Here is a 22,414-nt window from a genome sequence, read left to right on the forward strand (position 1 = left end):
CATAAAAAAGAATTACCTCAGGAATTTATACCCTCTATAGATTATTAAAAATTTGTTCAAGAGAAACATTACTCACACTATTATTTTGCATTCATACATTCTGCTATCTCTTTTGGAATTAGCATATATTGGGCAACCTCATGGGAAACTTTAAACAGAATATTAATTTTTCAAAAATGAGCATTAATAATAATAATTATAATGAATTTAGATTATTCTACGTCTGTCAGGTGTCATTTTAAAGAACAAAGAATAATGACTTTTAGCACACTTTATATATATTAAACAATTTTGGTATCCCACAATTCATAACAGAATTTAACACTTCTGGGGAACTTCAAAAACTATCTTACCCAAAACAGGGAAGAATATTACAATAGCTCATCACAATTTATAGTTTTTAAGAAGAGACTTACCTACCACGGAAGCATATTTTTTAATAAACTGCCACAATATATAACAATAAAAAAAGGATTAAAAAATTACCTAATTTAACATCCATTGTACACCATTGATGAGTTTTTTAGTAGATGATAATCTAAAACATATGCATTTAGATCTTATAACACAACTTAAAATTATACAACAGTTTTAATTGAGAGCTTACCTATTAAGATAAACATGCTATGTTACCTATGATAAATATTTATATATGTCCGATAGTTTCTTAAATACTGACATTTAACAAAAGAACTTGACAACATTCTTGTAGATAATTTACTTCGATGAATAAAAACTTTTCCTTTCAATTCAGTATCCAAACAACTTTCATAAATAATTAAAAACCGACAATAGAACATTTTTTAATTTATATTTTTATATCTCCTGTTTTTCTACATAATTATGTCAATCAAGACATGTTTAGTACCTAGTAAAAAATGTTTTGTTTCATCATTCACAAAGAATTGACCTTCAAGATCATGTTTGAGCTCTGGGAAAACATGAAAGTTATAAGAATTGTTATACACATTCCATGCAGTAATTCTTATGGATCTCGGTCTTGATGATCAATGATATCAACAAGGCATAAGTTCATCGGCATACTACTATACTCTCATGATGCAATTTTACTCTTACCTCAATAAACAAAGCACACCAATTTGTCATTACTTCATCACCATAAATGCTACATATCTAATTATATGGTTTATATCACATTATTATTATTAAAATAAAAAACTAATTTCCTTATAAATCTCACAACTGGTGATAATGTGAAATAAGAGACTCCATTGTGATTGGTTTTGTACAGAACAAATCAGCTGAAAACCAATGATTCAATGATTTCAGTAGCACACCCTTAATAAAGTACCTCATTGTAGGGCAAGTACTTATTTTAGAAGAATGACTAAGGTTTACTGTTTAGATGACTCTTGCATGTTTTATTCATACGATTTTTAGAGGATCTAACTATGTTAGTAATAATCAAATCCATCAGTTTCTGATATGATTTTTAAAATTTTCATCAGTACTGTTGACTTATACTGGTGGAGGGGGGTTTTACAATCGTCTAAGTGAATGCAAATTTCCATTGTGTAAACGCAATCTAAGTTTTTGTGAAACTGACTGTAGAATTTACCTAATGGAAATTAATTAATTTTTAGCTGGTGGCTTTGGTGGAAGTTGAATTAACAGGGATTTGAAAGCATTAAAATACCATTTATTAAACAAGAATAAATTTTTTTTCTCAAAGAAATATTTTTTAAATATTATACACAATATATTCTTTACAAATCTGGTAAATTAAATAACAAACATAAAACTAATATTGTCTTAACACGTAAATTTACAAAATTAATATTTACAATAAAAATGCACATTAATGTTTTTATTAATAATAGAGCCTCAGGGGGCAAATTCCTGTTTTGAGGTTTCTTAAAAAAATTAAATTAACTTTTAAGCACTAAAGAACAACATATAATTTAACTTAAACCTAACACCCGATTTTACTTAAAAATTAGAAACTAATACTACTGTAGATACTCTAGCTAATCGAAACCTTCATTAACAATCAAATAAAAGTAGAGAGATATAAACCTAATTTCTGAATTGCAATTTAATCAAACCTGTATTTTAATAATTGAATAAATGTATTCAAAATTGGTTAGCCATAGCTTAACCCTCTTTGTAAATTGATATACACTTTTACAATTTTTAATGTTATTGGCAAGTTTATTATACACTGTTGGGCCTAAAAATTCAAAAGATTCTGTGTAAAATGTAAAATTAGGTTTAGGTTCATGTACACTTTCTGAACTTATTTTTGTAAATATTTGTTTTCTCAGATAAATTACCCGACAATAAATAATGTAATTTTAAAACCTTGAAAATAAACATATTTTAGAGGAAACATTTTTTTGTTAAAAAAGGGTTGGGATGGCTCGATCTGCATTTTATTGCAATAATCAACAAATTTTTTTGCTGTACATAAATTGAATTGAAGGTAGTCTCAAATGTCTCGCCCCAGCAAAACAGACCATATTCTATTCTGCTGTGAACAAGTGAGAAATATAAGGAACGCAATATTGCATTGCTACATAAATCTTTAAGGAAATAAAAATATCCAAGAACATTATTTAATTTGAATTTTAAGTTGTAAACATGTTTTTTTTCAATTGATTTCTTGATCTAATATTGTTTTTGTTGGCATAAGCATTTAACGCATTCATATGTAACGAGTCACTTAAACTGACTTTTCTTCTAAGACTAAAATTTATAAATTTTGTCTTTTCCAGGCTCAGAAGCATGTGAATGTTTGTAAACCACCACTGTAGTGCATTTAAATCTTGTTGCATATCCTGTTTTACTTCTTCCCAATCACTTTTTATGTACTTAAAGCAGTGTCGTCAGCAAAAGAACACTGAATGTAATGTGCTACTAGATCTAAAAAAATGTTTGCAATGTAACGAATCAAAATTTCCTGGTTTATTGGTATTGATATTTAATTCATTATCAGCAGAAAAAAAGTTATTAAACTCATTCGATACAAGTGCAGGGTCACTTGTTAGATCACCATTAATTTTTAGACGTATAATGGACTGTTTCTTTGTCTTTTGGTCTGTTACTTCATTGACTACTTTCCATAATTTTGTTGAGTTTCCTTTACAATTTTTAAACTGTTTAGAATAGTAGGAATTTTTTAACGAACGTAAGGTTTATAGCATTACCTCCAACCAGTCAACGATATCCAGGAGTGCATTTATTGTTGAGTAGTCAATGCGATAAGCTGCAGGTTCAGTGTCAGCTGACCCAACCGCTTGCCAGGCACACCACCACACACATGCATACTCACCCGAGTCATTGCATGGTCAGTGATGTTTGTATGAATCACACACACACACACATACACACATCAACCTCTGTCTCTTCCTTACTTGCTATCTTTGGAAAAACATGATCAATACAAGAGCTCATGATATTTGTAACTCTTGTTGGTTCTGTTACTAAACATTCTAATAATGTACTAAAAGTTACATTATTAGTTACATTATGTTACTAAAAGTACAATAATGTACTTTGGTATAAGCTTATTCAATTGTTGTAATAAGTATAAAACATATTTAATTAATTTAAAACAATTTCTTTTGTGAAATCTATAAACTGCTAGAAAAATGAATGTTTTATAATCAATTTATATTTTAAATTTATATCTGCTGTTTGAAATTTTACAGGTTCACAATTTATGAGTAAAGTTGGTTTTATATAAAATATAATACCACCGGCTTGTTGAGTCTCATTGGAATTGGTGTAACTGAAATAATTTGGCATTTCATAAAATTGCTTTCATCTTTTCAAATCCACTCTTGTGTTAAAATAATTATATGTTGTAAAAGTCATTAGTTCAGCTAGAAAACTATAACATATTTGTTTATCTTTTGAGCAGAATAAGACTTAAAAGGTCCTCCTTAGGAGGTTAAAGACCTCTCCTTTTTATAAATAATTAAAAATATATCGTGTGGTAGTTTTTAACCATTTCCAGTGCTGCCATCTCAACCCCTATCAAAGCTAACAAGGCTGACAGTTAAACAGATCTCATACAAAATTAAGGTTGTTCTTATACAATAAAAATTCTTATATACTCACCTCCCAGACTAGAATATCCCCTGTACGCCAGTGGCCCAGAGGGGTGGGAAAAAAATGGTCACCAACCCATAATTATAAAAAATAAACAATTATATTTTCATTCTGTTTACAACAAGTACTTGTCTTTTCTATACCCCTGTGGAAAATGCCTTAAATAATATTATTTCCAACATAAAATGTGCTTAAATGACATACTGAGCATTATTTTAACTTGATCTCTAAAATAATACATCATTGCAATAAAATTATTAAAAATTGTATATTTTTAGACTAAAATTCTAAAAATTTGACTTAATTGTCTCAGTAAATGTAAAAATCAAAATACTATTGACTTATGACAATCTCTGATAACCCAATAGGCACCAAGACTTCCTCAGGTGGTTACTTACTTACTTTATGTGTCCGGATCTAAACTTCTGACTTTCAAAAATTAGCTACCAAGATTGATTTGTCATTTGCATCTAAAAGGTTTTTTCATGTTGCAAGGCTGGTCCAGCTGAGGGCAAACGAACAGGTGGCCAGTATACTGGACACACAATGCTCTCATCCACTGGCAGGAGACATCATCTCTGTAAGTTTGTCTCACACTTCGGTATTTCTACCCTCATTCTATTTAGTATCTTTCTTCCACACTATATAAGGTTGTTCTCCGCCAGGTGCCAGTTCCTCCTTGTGTGGTATAGATAGGTTTGTAAGAGAGGATTCCCACCTCGGGTGGTTCAAATATTATCATTATTTTATGCAATGTAAAAAGCCAACAACACGATTGTACAAAAAGCAAAACTAAAATCACTATGAAAGTATAATTGAAAATACAATAAACTTTGAAGAGCCTAAAAATGTTTAAAGCAATCTTTATGAGTCCATATTTAACTGTTTTGTTAATTTGTTCACTTTAAAACTTTCTCTTAGTTGTAGATTGTAAGCTTTTGTATTGGCATTAATAAATTTCTTTAGACATTTTCGAGAAAGGTTTGATTGTCTGTGTAATGCTAAGGAAACTGCAGCATATCCTTTGAAACTAAATATTATAGAAGCCTTGGTAAAGACAAGCAAAACATTTATTTGTATAGCTTTATTTGTATAGTTATAATAACATTTTCTGCTTTGATCACAGATGTTGAGTACAGTCTATAAAAAATACATTATCACAGATTCATATAAAGAACACTCTGGAATGAAGCAAAAAAAGAACAACATTAGTAATATTAATAAAACTTAACTTATATAAATCGTCTAAAAAATAAAAACAAATATATCGTACGGAGTGCCCATAGGAAAAATAGGTTAATATCATTTTCTTAATGGAGCATTTACATTTGTAGGCTTCTCTGTTATTTATTCCTATAGATATAAATAGTGTATTTAACATGGTGGCCACTAATCGTAGCTTGTTATAATTGTATTATGCACAGATATCATCAACACTGGTAGCAATTCTATACATACTCTTGTTAGGATTACCTCATGATTCCCATGGATGGGTTCACTTTGTACTAAAAACAGTCACTTCTTTCAGAAATAAAATACTACAGTGAATAATATAGAATCAATATCAAAACTTACAGTGAGAGTGTAAATACATTAGTGTATACTCTGTGTCAGATTTAAAATTATATCACTCTTACAGATACAGGAGGAGATAGCTCAGTTCTCCCACCCCACGACTGGGAAGACACCTAGTTCACAGTTAACGTAGGCTTGGTATTTGTCCGTGTTCACAGTCACATTGCCTCTTGCCCTCTCCACATACTGGCTGTAGATGGCTACTGACTTCTCGCTCACCTCAGGAGGGGTGACCTCAAAAGCAGAAGTTCTCACGCTAGGCTGTGTCTGCGAAGGTGATACCATCCCGGTTGACAGAGGTTGCTCCGCTGCCTTGTTCGCCATACGGTACATCAACACATACCTGCAATATTACAAGTGTAAAACTAGTAAATTGATATGCATGGTTCGGATCATACTCCATACAATGGAATGTGATATTCCCTATTAACGAATTCCTTTAAATACACAACATGCATGATCAATGGTGAGAAAACGATTTCTGCTACCTTGTGAGCCTGAATTTATTCTATTTGCTGTTTCTCTTCACTGCATCACATACTCTAGGTCTCGGTGGCTTTACTAACAACAAGGAATGATTGTCCAATTTGCTTAACATACATTGTTTTAAAGCTTTAAACTTAACATACCTAATTTTTACACTATGGTCTTTTCTACCTAAGACTGTTTGCAGTAACACCATAAAGTATAACTCTGCCACCTTGGCTACAGTAAATGTATATTTAAAGCACAGATAGGGAATATAGAGGTAAGACAAAAAACTACTAAATGTGAGAGTTCAAGAAAATAAATACAATACGAAAAAAGGGATAGAGGAAAAGTCTGAAATTGCTCAACAGTGCTGGTGCTGGAGAATCATCATGTGAATGGAGATGAAACTAAAATAATATACCACAAGGAGAATTTTTTCAAACATAAACTTATTGAGGTTTTATATACAAATTAGCACATCAACAGTAAGCATAAAATTAGTACGACTAATTTCTGTTATCGTTAGGCCACTTCGGCGACCAATATCAAAAAAAGAATTAACAAGTAAACCTAAATGAATTGCAATGATCAAACAAACGTCAGTCTATAAATTTGGACCCACACTGTAAATTTGATATATAGATCAAAATGGTAAGACCTAATTGTCTGCTTTTCTATTCCTCCCCCACCTTCCTGTTCTCTTCGTCTCAGATGATGTGCAATGATACTATAGGAAGTGCCTATATTAATTAACTCTACAGTCTCTCTCAGCCTCTGTGTGCAACACGGGTTGTGCAGTGCTCTAGTTCTGTCCAGTGACACGGTTTGGGTCTGGTAGATTCATCACTGCACATTGATTAGTTTTAAAACATTTTAATCTTTTGTGTATGCTTAAACTTGTTTTAATGTGAAGAAGAGAGTAAATTCCAACATATTATATTTTTAAATCATCCATTGTCAATAACAAATTTTAAACAAAGAAATACTTGCACATCTGTGTTATGTTCTTATCATTATAGCACAATTAACATCTGACCTCTTGTACAGGTGAGTGTCAGACTTAGAGGGAGGTTGCAACTCCTGTCCGTAGGTCTGCTGGAAGGAAGGGAACAGAGAGTCGAACGTGACAAGACCTGAGGATGTCATGTCCTTGGCAGGAGACGAGTGGTAGCTCTCCGAATGGTGAGGATCTAGACTCTCTTCATCACTCTCTTCAGAACTGAAATTTTTGGGAAAAATACTGTGACCATATTTGTTACAATGTTCAACCACGAGTTATATTCCACTATTACAATTTATAAACTGTGAAAGAAAGGCAAATAAAAGTGTATCAAAGAAAGTACATAATAGACTGTCAGTAAAATTTATGAGAATAAGTTTTAAAAGTACTCTTTATTCTGTAATTAGTGATGTAAAACCTTGGTACTTCCAAAACCCATAATTTTCAGTCCCACTGTAAAATATAAAAATAAATTATTATTTGTTTATTATTGGCTTTTACACTAAACAATGTGAATTATACAGGAAGCATTTTCATAAGTTAATTTTTAGTATATACAGTTGTAAAAACATTAAGATGATGTTCAGAAAAATATTTGCTGTGATGAGATTAAAACTCCAGACTACTGAATCCGATTTTGGTTATAGCAAATCCAGATCTGATCCTTCCAATAGAGGTTGGAATTCAATATACATAAATAGAGTCTGTGGTCACATAAGTTAGTTTAAAGTTAAATAAAATGACAGATCTGTGCATTTATATTCACATTCAAAATTTAAAAACCTACAAATTTCAACTTGAAAAGTTATTGCCAGGCTATAATAGTACAAAGTATTCAAGCCACTTGTTAGTAACTTCATGATTTTCCAATTTATGTTGACCTAATAAAAATCAGGATAACATGTTGAGGATATGTGGAGTTAATGTGAACTTTATAATACTAATTAATTGTCCTATTTTAAATCAAAACACATTAGCACATTACAATTATTGAATTCATTAAGACTTCAACTAAATTTATGAGTGAGAAGTGATGGATCACTAAATTTTATAGTTCAATGCCGAGTTTTGGCCTCTGGAAAAACCCCAACTTGACTCAAAAACCAGGATAGACTGCTTCCCTTGAAATCACTATTGGAGATTCACCCACATTTGAATCACAAATAAAATGCATCCCAGCCAAAACATATATTTAAAGAAAAGGACAGTATATAGTAGCAGATGCCAGACACTGATGCTAACATAACACAAAGTTGTCGCACATTATGCTGTATACAATTAGGTGCAAGAGCTTTATCTGAAACCAGTTGTAATGTCACAGAGAGCAAATGTTTAAACACTGATGAGGATATAAAATATATATATCTGACAATTGCTATTGACACTCGGATAGTGAGTGGAGCACCTGCGTAAAACGATTTGCATACCTTGGAAGTGGTTGAGTACTCTGATAGTCATTCATTGAAGCTATATCCCACAAATTAAGACGTAATGGCAGCCACTAGCTAAGTGTTTAAATGTAGGAAGTGTGGATAGAATGTTTATAAAAATAGCAGTGCGCTTATTTGCCAGGGTAAACATAAATTTTGTTACCATAGTGACTGTGTGGAGATTAATCAAGAAGAATACACATGTTTTATAACTCTAGGAAACAAAGTAAGATTGCTCTGTAACAGTGCAAGGTTTCTAACCCACATGAACCTATTCCTCATAATGTAGAAGTTCAAACTATGGGTAATGTTAAAGTCGATAATCTTGAACTCAAAGAGCAATTGAAAATAGTGGTTGTAATTAAGTAAGAATGAAAAAGATCAAGGGTTACTATATGAGTTTTTAATGAGGGAGAACGAGAGTTTGAAATCGGTTCTGAATAATCAAGCTGATGCCATCAGTGAACTACTGACATATTATTATTACAATAAGCCTACATATGCTGATAAACTGAAAGTTAGTAACACTGTAACTAATCATAGGGACAGTGGAAATTTAATTTCACATTGAGAATCTCACAAGAAAGCTAACTTAAGACAGCAATTGACTCTAGCTGTATGTATACGTTCTCAGGAACAAATCAATGAAGAGTTAGTTCACCAGTCACAAAGAGTTGTTCATGCATTGAGGAGCTCAGGTACTGGTTCTGCAGGTATTGGTTCTGAGAGTACCAACACCATCTTGAGGAACAATGTGAGACTAGTGATGATATTGTTCTGGTCAATGACAATGATATGTTTCAAACATAACATTCTCATAAAAGAAGAAGAGATAATTGGAAAAAAGACAATAGCTCAAAGGGAAATGAAATTCTTAAGAGGCCAAGATGTGAATATAATAGATCTATAACCAAGAAATTAACTGGTAACCATAACCTATCTATAACTGACCAAAATAAGTTTTTATTTGTTTCAAGGTTCAGTGCAAATACCAAGTGTGAGGATATACATGTCTTTTTACATGAACAAAAAAGAGAAACTATACAGTGGAAAAACTTAATTTGAGATATCCTAACATGCCTTGTTCTAAAGACACTTTGAAAGAAGACTAACTATCCATCCAAGAAAAGTTCAAATTATCCAAAATATTTAATAAAAAGTTGGAATTATCCACAAGTTTGACTCTAACAATCACTTTTTTTACTTTTAAAATGTCATTCAACAAAGAAAGGTTTTAATCGGAACATAGGTCAGCTGTTTCATTTTTATGAAATACTGTATAGACTTGAACTGACTATCAGTGATTACAACTGAACAGTGCATGATTCACATGGTTGATGATGAACAATGTTTGCAATGTTGCCAACCTGTCAGTAGAAGCAGTGCTGCTGGTAGAACTCTGACCGGTTAGGGAAGGATTCTTGCCTGCAGTGGCACCTCTGCCTGTCTCCTCCCTGCGTCTTCCTGGCCGTATCCTTACTGTGAAGGGGGAGAAGTCTGTCACACAGTGAGGCATGAAATCACTGTAAAGTGCAGAATATTTATAACATAAAGTAATGATAAAATATATGTATCATCAATTAATTTATATCTTTATAATTTGGATAGTTTAAATTGGATAAGATTTGGAAACTTTAAATTTAAATTATTCCAACTGTCCAAATTTAATGAAGAGTTAACACCCAAGTTCAAACTGAGTTAAGAAATGCTGAATAATTTGTAATAAGCTAGTACTTGGATTATAACAGCTCACGATCAGAGCCATAATATGTTGGGTTTGAGCGAGAGATCATTACTGAAATTCTACAATAATATTTCAAAATATCTATCCCCTTGCCTCTGGTAAAATTCAACATAAAAAATTCTTAAAATAGAAAAAAGTACTTTCCAGCTATACACATTTTAGAAATAAATACTTGTATATACATGCTGATCCACTGTATTTATGATGACACTGTTTATGTATAAACGCTATTTGGCTTGTGCAAATTATTTTATTTTAGGATGAGACAATTTTAAATTACTGAAGAGGCATGTGTTAGTTGTAGAATTTATATATTACGTAATAATAAATTTATAATTTCTGATTTCACTTTGTTCAGAAAGAAAGAACTCTGGTAACAGTCTACATATAGTAGTTACATCTTGGGATTAAATTTTAACTGCTGAACATTTACATGACAATCACCGTGACAAATTAGAAGCAATAGCAAACAAAGAAAATTAATTAAATTAGAGTGCATTATAATATCAGTCTACAAAATAGTTTTTTATTAATCAATATATACACACTCACCGGACAGAATGGCTAATTTTGTTGGCATAAGTTTCATTAAGCTCAGTGAACTCGTGTGGTCTGTGAAAATCACTGTAGGCATCTACAAACTCAATGTCCAGAGGAGAGACCTTCAAGAAGTCCTTGCACGTTTTGTGACATTGGGCCACTGAGAGTGGCAGGCACTGCATCACCTCTTGATCCCACCACTGTGTCTGGGGCGTTCTGCAAATCATTCAACTTTAGTTACAGCTTTGATGCACTTGACTATTAAAGTGCTTTGGTACTTTCAAGTAGCAACAGCAAACCTGAACCCAGTGAAAAGGCATTTTGGGTATAGAAAAATGCACAAGAAGCAAAAGTTTGTAAAATACAAACCAACTGATTCTTGAGTTCACTTTTTAAGGGATTATTCTACGACAATGGCATTTTAAATAATCTTAATAATGCAAGGTATAAAGCTGCATATAAATGTAGCATGGTACTCTGGTGCAACTTAAAATTATTTATTGATGGATGTTTTTGTGTAAATCAGCTGATATTTATTTCTAAAATTACGGAATGTTGCAGTGTCTGTGGTCACAAAAAAGGTTTTAAGAGTTTAATGAGAGGATCAGTTGAAATGGCTATTACGCATTACGATAAGATTATCTATCAATCTGTTGGCCAATGTTTGTATTTATGTATTTCAGAGATAATGCCAGAGGTCTCTGTAAATCTTTATATTACAGTTTGTTCAAAGAATCAAATAACTGTGTTGCGCCAAAATATTGATATTACGAGTCTAAAGATGCTGTGTTAACATTTATTATCGGTTGAAATAGTTTACGCGTGAAAGCAAAACAAACAAAGGTACTTTTGCATTTATAATATTATTAGGATTAGGATGGTGAACATACATGCGTGCATGTCCCACACGGGCTTGATAATTCCCATACGATTACAGTAAAATAATAAAACTTGGCACATTATTACTGCACATATAAATCTACTTTTTGAAGTAACTACCATTTTTTTGTTAATTCAGAGGGATGGCCTGCAAGGAGTCATAAGGAAATCCTAAATGAGAGCATAGGTCGAGTAGTACTTCAAATTAAGGGTCTTTATTAGTAGATTACAATGCCATAAATCCGACCTCAAAGTGTTCACTCTTGAACTAAAAAATTAGTTCAAATTGTAGGTCTTGTTCTAGAGGGTTTAATATTCTTGTCTTAGCTTAAGTTGTGAATGTTAAACTTAGTAAATGAATACTGGACAAAAATAGTTTTAAGGTAGTTAGTGACTCTTCACATCTAATGGAGAATGGTCTACAAGGAGTTAGGCAAAAAAAAATTAATGAAAGTATAGCTCAAGATGTACATCATTATAAAGGGATTGTTTAGCAGAGATGAATGATAAAGGGAAAAACCTGGTATCAGTTATTATAATAGAAAGTTCTTATTTTTAGATCGGCTTTGGACTTTACTTGATGTACATCTTACATTACACTTTTAAACTATGTACATCTTCAGCTATGCTTACGTTAAATCCTGTATATTAAAGGTATACAGAGTTTACACCTAAAAAAGTAAATACTTTAAACATAAAGGCTAAAAACATAAAAATGTAAAAGCTTTTAATCAATAACACTTACAGTCTATGTTGCACTAGTAGGCTATTGTGCAAGTAGTAGTCTGTAACCTGTTCCCACAGAGGAGAACTGTGCTCGTCAGGCACAAACAAGCCCAGGAACAGATTCATGGCATGCTGCTTCTCAGTGTCTATTGACAAGCATTACTTGATAATAAGCACCCTTCAATGAGATTGTAATGTTAACTAGACTTTAGACCGTGACAAATGAGATAATAAATAGAACTATAGCAGAGTCATGAAAATTCAAGCTAATTCACAGGACTTTCCTCAAATTATAAAGATCTCAGACTACAGAGAAATATTGGAAAATAATTGGTGCAGCACTAGTTTGGAGAGACAGCAATATTAAGTACAGATTAGATATAGAGTGAATGATCAGTACAATGGAAGAAGGCAAAACAGAGAGTATAGTAATAAATTACGTTATAGCTATTGTACACATACATATTTTTCTGAACCAACTCAAAATACTGGTGTGGAATCTTCAGTTACTATCTTCAGTTATAATCTTTAGTTTTAATAAATTAAAATAAATTGTTTGAGAGGAAATTACCAGAGAAGGTGTTGCTGTAGTATCTACTGAGAGTCTGCATGATGTCGTTGCCTTGTGAGGTCCAAGGAGCGGTCTTACGGTAGGTCTTAATCCTGTGTACCAGCTGAGAACCGCCGTACTGCAGTGCCAGAGTATCACCATGGTCCTCGTACAGGACCTCCAACAGCCGCACGCAGTCAGAGTCAAAGTCCAGGGCCGGCCACTGCAAGAGCCCCATCGAGCACAGCTGCCACAAGACACTAATGTCACTGGTTAACACATACATGTTTGGAAGTTTACTAAATTCGGATGTCAAAACTTTCTATGCACTACAAATAAAAGTCTCATGTCATTGTGTTGTGTAAGGTAGAGAGGGGTAATTATGATGGGAATGCCAAAGTCACACAGTCAAATATGTATATTATTTTAATGATCTGGCTACTCTGACCCTGTCCGTCGCTTTTGGCTAATAAACCTTATCAATGTTATCTTTGTGTGGACTAAACTTTTGTTGCATGTTAATAAAACTAAATGAATGATTTTATTCATCCACTACAAGTCTGTAGCCATATAAAAAGGATCTTTCCATAAAAAAAGCAAGCATGTAGAAAAATAGTAAGATTTTAAGCTGTTACAAGTTAACTTTTTAGGATACAAAAACAGCTCTTAATGTATTTTATAACTAAAAAAAATTTACTTTACCCAAAGATCTTATAAAACTAGATCAACGTTGTTTAATCATTTTTTTTTAATAGTGTACATCTTATAACCTATAAGACAGAGACCCAAGCTTTTTCGTGTTTATCTAACTATCACTTTCCAGTTACAAACTGTAATAGAATTATGTTACCTTTCCTCGCTTCACCTTTCTCACATCCAAGAACTCATAAACTCACGCTTTTTCAATTCACTTTTGAGATGGTCGTACAATCCAGCTACAAGTGTTCTACTATCTCTTCAAATGTTTTAGACTCTAAATTTTGAACTATGACCACCAAACATAAAATCTGAACTATAACAATACGTTTTGTATTACATTTAGTAATATGCTGGTTTGTAATTCAATTGACAATATTTACGAGATTCTAGAACAGTGCTTTCCGTATCTCATCAATATTTTCCAGGAAACTAATTCTATTGTATCAATCAATGCTCACTGACCTGGTAGCCTAGGGCACATTTTCCCACTGCAAACTGGGCAGTGTTGGTGCGATCGAGACAGTCGACACAGTTGACACGTATAATGCCTGTCTGGACACGTCCATCACTGGACTCTTGTCCCACCACAGATGTCAGATGCTGCTGGCTGCTGTATGACCGATAGCTTGTGTAGAAGCCTGTTTTGGTCACGGCTGATCGAGCAATATCCGCCAATCCACCCATCACATTCGCACCTTTTCTGCATGTAATTAATTGAACAAAATGTTTAACGTAATCAAATTACTTGTTCACTATTTAATGTTAAAATAATTCCAGCTACAATTAATCTACATTCAGGCTACAATAATGACAGGAAGAGATATACTTGTTTTATAAAATAGTTATTGATGTATACTTTACTAAAACTAATAATGTTTTATTTAATTACTTTCAAGTATTACAAGAATGCTAAAAATTATTGCACCAGTTATTGGCTGTACATGTACATAGCTGCATCAGAACTTGACAAAACCTGTCTGGTTAATGTGTCAAAGATCAAATTATTAATGCAATTCTGTTTTATACAATGCTTGCTAAATCTGCTTGGAATCACTCTATTTCTTATGAATAAAATTAAAGCCAGAATCTTAAATCAAGAGTTACTTAAACATTTATCCACTTATTTATGCCAATTAATTGAAAGTTGAAATATTTGTCTAATATTTGGTTTATTAAAACATATATTTTCTTAAAAAGACATGTTGCTGCCTGTAATGATTTTAAAATACAAAAGTGGTAAAAAAGATGGAGAACTTTATTAGTTTGTATGTTAGCGGGTGCTTTGAAAGGTCAATCACATACTTAATGATCTTAAAAGTAGTTTAGCATCCATTCATTCAAATTTTGTTAGCATAAAAGTTCAGGGGTTACTTACTTCAACAAAAATATTATTAATTAAGAATAAAGCTAATTCGAGTGAAGAAAACTTCATAAAAGATTTAATTTATAAACCAGATTTGATTTTCCACAGATAATAGAAAATTTTAAATACGTTTCTTTAAAGATGAATATTCTCACCCTTTATTCATCCGTGCCATATCGAAGTGCACATACTGTATACGATGGTCTGGGGGTAGAAACTGGTTCAGATATGTGATAGCTGACAGATACTCTCCACTCAGCTGTGATTCATGCTTCTTCTTCTCTCTCTCCTTCACCAGGTTCAGGATTATGATGGGAGAACCGTAGCGCTGTAGTAGCTTGTTGAAATGAGCACCTGTTTCAATATTATACAGAACATATTATAGAATCAAAACAAATTTATTTTTAAATGATTACATGTAATTTTTAAATACTAAATTACTAAAAAATGTTTCATTGTGTTCTTTTGCCTACCACTGGTTTTGTTTGTGATTTGAAGTTAAATTAGTAACGTAATCATTCTCATTATTCATAATAAGAAACAGTAATTGATAAAAATGTTCATCTATGATATTTTTTGTTTTACCTGTTTCTGTATCTAATTAAAGATGTGTTTGAATTCAGATTTATGCATCTTTGTGCACCGATTCCAAGGTTATTGCACAGTTAACACTTTCCCTGCAGCTCTATACTGAGTGATTTTGGCCAGTGCACGGGACTATTACACACTAAGGTGTCTGCCATAGTCAACACGTTAAACAATGCTTTATTATATTACAGTTCAAGAAAACTTTACCAAGTAATATTTATGTAATTTCTCCAAAACTAGAAAATCTGTCTGAGAGTGAAAATGATGTAGGCCAAGGACTAATTGCATTTTATGGCCTTCATCCAGTGAAATGTTTTAATATGAGAACAATCCAGAAAGTAATTACATATGTGGGTTATCTTTAAATGTTATATTCTATGTTACCATTATTCCTTTTTACTGATATATAAAACTTGTAATGATGAATATGTTTTAATTTCAAAAGTAAAAAAAATGTAATAAAAGACAGTTGGGCAATTGGAAAAATGTATATCTAGTAGTTATTGAAACAACTCTTTTCCAAAGATTTTTATTTTTTGGATGAGGCCTTAAGAAAACTTTTCATCTTCAGGCGACTCCACAAATGGAAACCTTTGGTTTCAAAAGACCTTGTCCAAATGTTGTAAATGTCATATACTATGTCACCATTATTCAATTTTACTAATACAGCTACAAATTGTTATAATGACTTTGTTTTAATCCAAAAGTATATTTAATAGTTAAATAAAATAAATTTAACTGGTTAGTGTAGTTTTTAAGATCTTGGTTTTTTAAATGTGGTAAAAATATCATCAACATAACATAACCACACACTGGGGAAACAAGTCATATTTTGTTTTGATTTATATTCAAGATTTTATTGGAAAATGTTTGCAATAACACTTGATAAAGGTTCCCCGTTGCTGTTCCCTCAATCTGTTGAAAAAACTGGTTTTGAAATTGAAATGTGGTTTAAGACACGCATAAATCAGTAGAGCATTAAGTATTCCTTAACTTCATCTTAAGTTAAGTCGATTGATATTAATCATACCTTGATCATTCAAGGGCTATCCAGTAAGTAGCTTACATTTTAATATAATTTAAAAAAAATTATATACATTTAAAAGTGACTAAAATACTATTTAACATAGTCACTATACAAATTTAGGCACTTATCATAGCGGTGAACTAGTTTTGAAATTCCAGTGTTATAAAATTCTGCCACCTGAGACTTCAACCAGGTAGTCACACCCTCCCGCAGTTCCACGTTGTCATCAAAGTTCTGTGTTACAAGCCAGGTCTTCATTGATGGAAACAGGTGGTAGTCGCTGGGTACAAGGTCTGGACTGTAAGGCGAATATGGAAACACCTCCAACTTAAAAACATTGAGGACTTATCGAGTCCGATTTGCTGTATGTTGTCGGTACCCTCTTGCACAAAATTTATGGTAACCTAACATCTACACAAAAATGTTGTGTAACAAACTTCTTGAAATTTGAGGAAAACGAGAGTTCTGTTGTTGTGAGTGGTGGTCATCTTTAAACTTCTCATCGACTTAAGAGACAATTTCATCGGTCACAATGCTTGGCCATCCACTTTGTATGTCATCATGCATACTAGTTTGGCCATTTTTAAACCCAATGCAACACTGACGCACTCCACCTTCACTAACATTGTTCCCATAAACTTCACAGAGTTATTGATAAATCTCAATTGGTTTATTGTGCTTAGGCAACAAAAACCGTATTAACAACCGCACTTCACAACTTGCAGGATTTTCACTTGTGTTACACATTTTAAACTGCTATTGTAAAACAAAAAGGAGCAACAGTAACCTCTCACTAGCACGGATGGACAGCCACTGAAAAGAGAAAAACTCTGACATCAAAATGGCAGTGATAGCGGGACGCCCCTAGCGGCTACTGAGCGAAACATAATCTACTTTCTGGATAGCCCTCAAAGATAGCACACCATAAATGCAAACATTTTTAATGTGATTATCCTTAAAACTAAAATGGTAATATGATTATATTTATATCTTAAAATAAAAATGGTGATTGGAATCCAAACACACCAAATGTAATTTTCTTTATAAATGAATCCCAAACTTGTTATACTGTTTATCTTCTACTGACACACAACATACCAAAAGACGACATACTGTCTGCAGTCAAATGTTGCACCAAAACATTTGTTGATTGCAGAATATCTACAGTGTGACCGTCACATTTAAATATTTGAATTGTCTTAGCAATTTTGAACATAAACCAGAAAACCTTGATAATAGTCAATATCAATGTATAATTTTAACACTTAACATTTTGATTTCATCTCTGTATTTGATGTCAGATATAATGCATTATTCCCATTCTAGTCTACATTGAAATAAAGATGAGCTGAAGAAGCAAACAGATATACAGGATCCATGATCTTATCCAGGCTTAACGTTCTAATGCCTAACCTTAAGAATTAGAGCTCCAACAAATGTAGTTACCCTCATTTGAGAACCTTCTGAAACATTACTTATGTGGATTATGTAACACCATTGGAGTCTACTAGTTAAGAACTTCATCATGTCTGAATTAGTGAACTGAGATAATACAAGGGCTATCCAGACGTTTTGAAATAAAAAATTAACCAAGTGAAATAGGAACATTTATTATATGCATTTAAAAGCTACACTCTTAGTCTATTTTTCAATATAATCCCTGTTCAAATTGAGACATTTATCATAACATGCCACAAGTTTTTCGATTCTCGCTGCCATGAGTTTGGAGACATTTTCTAGGTTTTTTTTTTCGAGAATTGGTGTGCCCCCATTCCATAGACATGCATCACCCATGTTTCATCACCAGTAACGATATGATCGAGAAGTTTGTCATTAAGGAAAGTTAACGATGCAACAAGTCTTTGTTTTTTGTGATCTTCCCTATGGATTTTTGGAACCCACCTGACACAAAATTTGTGGTATCCAAGCTTTTCTACAACAATTTCATAAAGTAAACTTCATGAAGTTTGTGGAAAATGTACTGAGAGTTCAGTCATTGTTAAACAGCGATTTTCACGAACTTTGTCATTGATTTTCAATATCAAATCTTCAGTCACTAGGCTAGGCTGACCACTACGACTATCGTCATGAACAATGGTGTGGCCATTTTTGAAGTCAATACACCACTGCCTTGCTCTGCTTGCACTCATTCCATTTCCATAAACTTCACAGTTGGCGAAAGATTTCAATTAGTTTATGGTTTTTTCCGACAAAAACTTTAGAACTGAACACACTTCACAAGTGGCGGGATTTTCAATTGCAGCACACATTTTAATAATCACAGTGAGAAAAGTAAAAGAAATACAGACTGCGTGACTACAGCTTGATGCATACTGAAACGCACAGTGTTTTGTCACCAAGATGGCGGCTGTAGTCCCACCCACTGCCACACCATTCAAAACGTCTGTTACTTTCTGGATAGCCCTTGTACATAAAAAAATCTTTTAAAACCCTGAAAAAATAAGTTTCTTGGAATGAAGTATCTGACCGGCAGTTTGTGCAAAGGCGTCACTGAGGTCGAAGGTGATGGCAGGCTTTGGCACCATCTTGCTGATGTCCTGGCTCCAATGGGCTGGGATAGAACCTCGCATCTGCACAAAGGAGCTCATCCGTGGGTTCTCTGTGGATGAGATACCTATGTCCTCTACCAGCTGTTCTGTCTCCACCTCATTGGCTACATCTCCCTGCGTCAGCATAAACACCACACTTTTTAATGAAAATAAATATCAAGCACTGCTCTTAACAAACTATTTATGTTGTAACAATTTAAAAGTGTACAGTTTTTTAAATACAGTGGCACTTGAATAATTCAAACCTCAAGAGACTGGTAAAGAGATCTTATGGAATGAGCAAATTATCAAGCAGGTCACACGAGTTCAATTTGACACATGCATAATGACAATGATGGCCAAATAAAGACATTGCAATGACAGAAGGGATTATGAACTGGAGTGGTAGGGGCAGGGTACTGACACTGACAGGTAGGAGGCAAGGCAGGAAACATTGAAATCACTTTCATAGCAAATGCGTGGAGGTTAAATAGAAACCATGAATAACGAGGCGAGGAGGCGGCTCTTTCTTATATAAACATCCTAATTAATATTATGTGAAAGTGCCTTTGTTTGATTGTTTTGCTTTCACCTATAAACTATTCAACCGATTGGACTGAAATTTTATACAGACTTCCTAGGATCCCTAGGATAACATAGGCCTATTCTTATATCATAAATCCTTCTGGGATACACTCCATTGGTCTTTAAAGCAGCAAAAATCCCCCCTAAAGTTGTGTAATGTGAATTCAAAGGGCCAGTTAAATTTACTCATCTGTTATGTGTAAACGTTGTATTATGACAGCACAACCATATACCATATGTTTAATTATTTTAACCAATATTTTCAATTTGTTAATATCTACAGAGTGAAAGCACAATAAAATAAACAACACTTCTTATTTCAACATCGTGCAACAAGGCAAATCAATTTACTTATTCTGGGTCACAAAGTCATACACAAGACACTAAATGTGAATTTTTAGAAAGAAAATCGTCGAGGAGACATGGCATCCATTTCTCATTGATATGGTATACCAGATGCTGCAATAAAAAGGTAGGTGAACTAAACTCCTAAAAATACAATAATACAATAGTTAATAAATAATAAAGATGTTACAGGTGGTTTATATTTCTTTATTCTACTAAACAATTTTGAAGACTACACTACAAATATGAAATAAATTAACACTTTTTTAGCATAGCAATTAAGAACAAAATTAAGACTTACAGAAAGAACCACAATATTGATCAAAAATTAATATTCGTAACATGATTTTCAATTCTAAAGCAACAATTAGAACAGTTAACGATTATGAAACATTAAAATACTTCGTAAAGCTCTCATTTACTTTGGTCATAAAATGTTTATTTGTATTGCATAGTTATTCTCTTACACAGAACATTTTAGTTATTCACAATTGAATTTTAGTCACTAATTTAGTAATAATACTACATTTATATTAGCTGATTGGTTTTGCACATATTATTAACAATGTCTGGTTTACAGATAAGTGCCAAATCAAATATATAGTATTACAAAATTTCAACAGTCTATCTTTACTTCTACAAAGGAAAATTAAAAGTAAAACATAATTTGCAATAAAAATCAAAATATAATATTGTTTATATTTAAAATTGTTCTAATACATGGAGGAGGTTCTCCAAAGCCAACTATAAACATGCTTGTTTTTATTGTTTTATAAGAGTATTTATTATAATAGGTTCTAGAATGTTGTAAATTTCCAATGAGACTACAATATGACTATTTAGAGTTTTCACCAAACAATACAAATGTATTATTTTTATTTTAAATATTGTTATTTTTGTTAATCTGAATGTTTATAACGTTTTTGTTTTTTTTTAAAGGAGAGGCTGATCCCATTTAACCCTTATTCTGCCCATCCTCATGGGTAAAACATAAATAGCTATAGTGCACATAGCTAAATCATAAATATACCAAGTTTTTATAATTTGAATTATTTACTAATAACAATGTTCCAGAGATCTGAGTTATACTCACAATGCCTTTTTATAGTATCAATGATATGTGGTTTGTTACAGTTTCCAGAGAAAATCAAACCATATATTAAGTTTGAAGTTTGTTTTTGACAATGGAAGGATTGTGAAGGAAACAGGATTTTTCTGAACATTTGCCATTGTTTAGTGATACAAACACTATTTTTTGAAATCTGCAAAACATGCTTAACAGTAAATGTATGTTTTCAGTTTTATCTGGATTGAGCAAAACGCCATTGGAATTGAACTACTCCATAATTTGAGTTTGAAATCTATTATTAGTTTCTTATTATTACTATAAATTGTAATTATATTGCTTAGCTTACATCAAAATTAGCCCCTCTCTTAAGAAATCGAGTGCCTGCATATTTATTGGATCTCCTGGCAATGAGAGCAATGTAGACTGATCTACCGAAGATGCTGACGTTCGATTGGCTGATGAAACCATGCATTATATAAAGTATCCAATCCGGATGGAGTTCCTTCTCCACACGAGACAGAAGATAGGAGTTCCAGACGTATCTGCGATTTGGCTCTCCCCTCACTCCAAAGTGAACCAAGGACTTTATAGCTGAAGATCCCTGAGAGTCTTCCTCCCTGAGAAAACACATAACAATACCTCTTGAATAACTGAAAACACAAAAACTACAACATACTCACACTACAGTAAATTTACTAAAATAAAGAAATGAAAAAGTCACATGTTCAAAAAAGGTAAAAACACATATTGTAATTCCATTGCCCAATAAAATTAATAATCTGTGTAGTCTAGATGAAGAGGTATCCTAATTGTTTCATCAGGTTTACAACTGCCATATTCCAAGAGTAAACTATGACAGTGTCAGATCTGCTTCACTTAATCTAGACTACACTGAATAGACTGGGTAACCAGACTGAGGTTCTTGTAGACTAGATGTCTGTTGTTGAAACGATGCAAGGAGTTCGTTTTTAATGTTTTCGTCACAGACTTTTTATGAATCCCTTCAGAGAGAAGTAGACTTCAGATTCTAGAAGTCAATCTGTACCACAGTTGATCTCTTCAGACACTGCACTTAGTAGAAGGTTAAATGGAGCTTAACTCAAAATTCGTAATCTCACTATATACTGGGTCCTAGGCCAGGCTTGAATTAGAGGTAACAAAATTGCTGATTAATTGGAAAATACTACATCATGAACAAAT

At 32.7% G+C, this 22,414-nt stretch overlaps 1 protein-coding gene and 1 long non-coding RNA gene across 2 annotated transcripts in view; one reads left to right on the forward strand and one right to left on the reverse strand.

Annotated features, from left to right (window-relative positions):
* Positions 1-5,143: 5,143 nt before the first annotated feature.
* Positions 5,144-22,414, reverse strand: part of LOC124357047 (polyphosphoinositide phosphatase-like) — a 33,158-nt gene continuing 15,887 nt past the window's right edge. Inside the window, exons 6-15 of the mRNA XM_046808444.1 lie at positions 21,561-21,831; positions 19,155-19,350; positions 15,207-15,405; positions 14,151-14,388; positions 13,011-13,236; positions 12,459-12,585; positions 10,847-11,050; positions 9,918-10,073; positions 7,157-7,339; positions 5,144-5,992 (exon numbers count right to left, since the gene is read on the reverse strand). Coding sequence (XP_046664400.1) covers positions 5,731-5,992; positions 7,157-7,339; positions 9,918-10,073; positions 10,847-11,050; positions 12,459-12,585; positions 13,011-13,236; positions 14,151-14,388; positions 15,207-15,405; positions 19,155-19,350; positions 21,561-21,831 — 2,062 coding nt within the window. The 3' untranslated portion in view covers positions 5,144-5,730. The remainder of the gene's footprint in view (positions 5,993-7,156; positions 7,340-9,917; positions 10,074-10,846; positions 11,051-12,458; positions 12,586-13,010; positions 13,237-14,150; positions 14,389-15,206; positions 15,406-19,154; positions 19,351-21,560; positions 21,832-22,414) is intronic.
* Positions 5,857-7,462, forward strand: LOC124357048. Its single transcript, XR_006921916.1, has 2 exons — positions 5,857-5,976; positions 7,168-7,462. It is a non-coding gene; the product is annotated as an uncharacterized LOC124357048 (long non-coding RNA).

The sequence above is a fragment of the Homalodisca vitripennis genome, chromosome 3 (assembly GCF_021130785.1).
Source record: "Homalodisca vitripennis isolate AUS2020 chromosome 3, UT_GWSS_2.1, whole genome shotgun sequence".
Lineage (NCBI taxonomy): Eukaryota > Metazoa > Arthropoda > Insecta > Hemiptera > Cicadellidae > Homalodisca > Homalodisca vitripennis.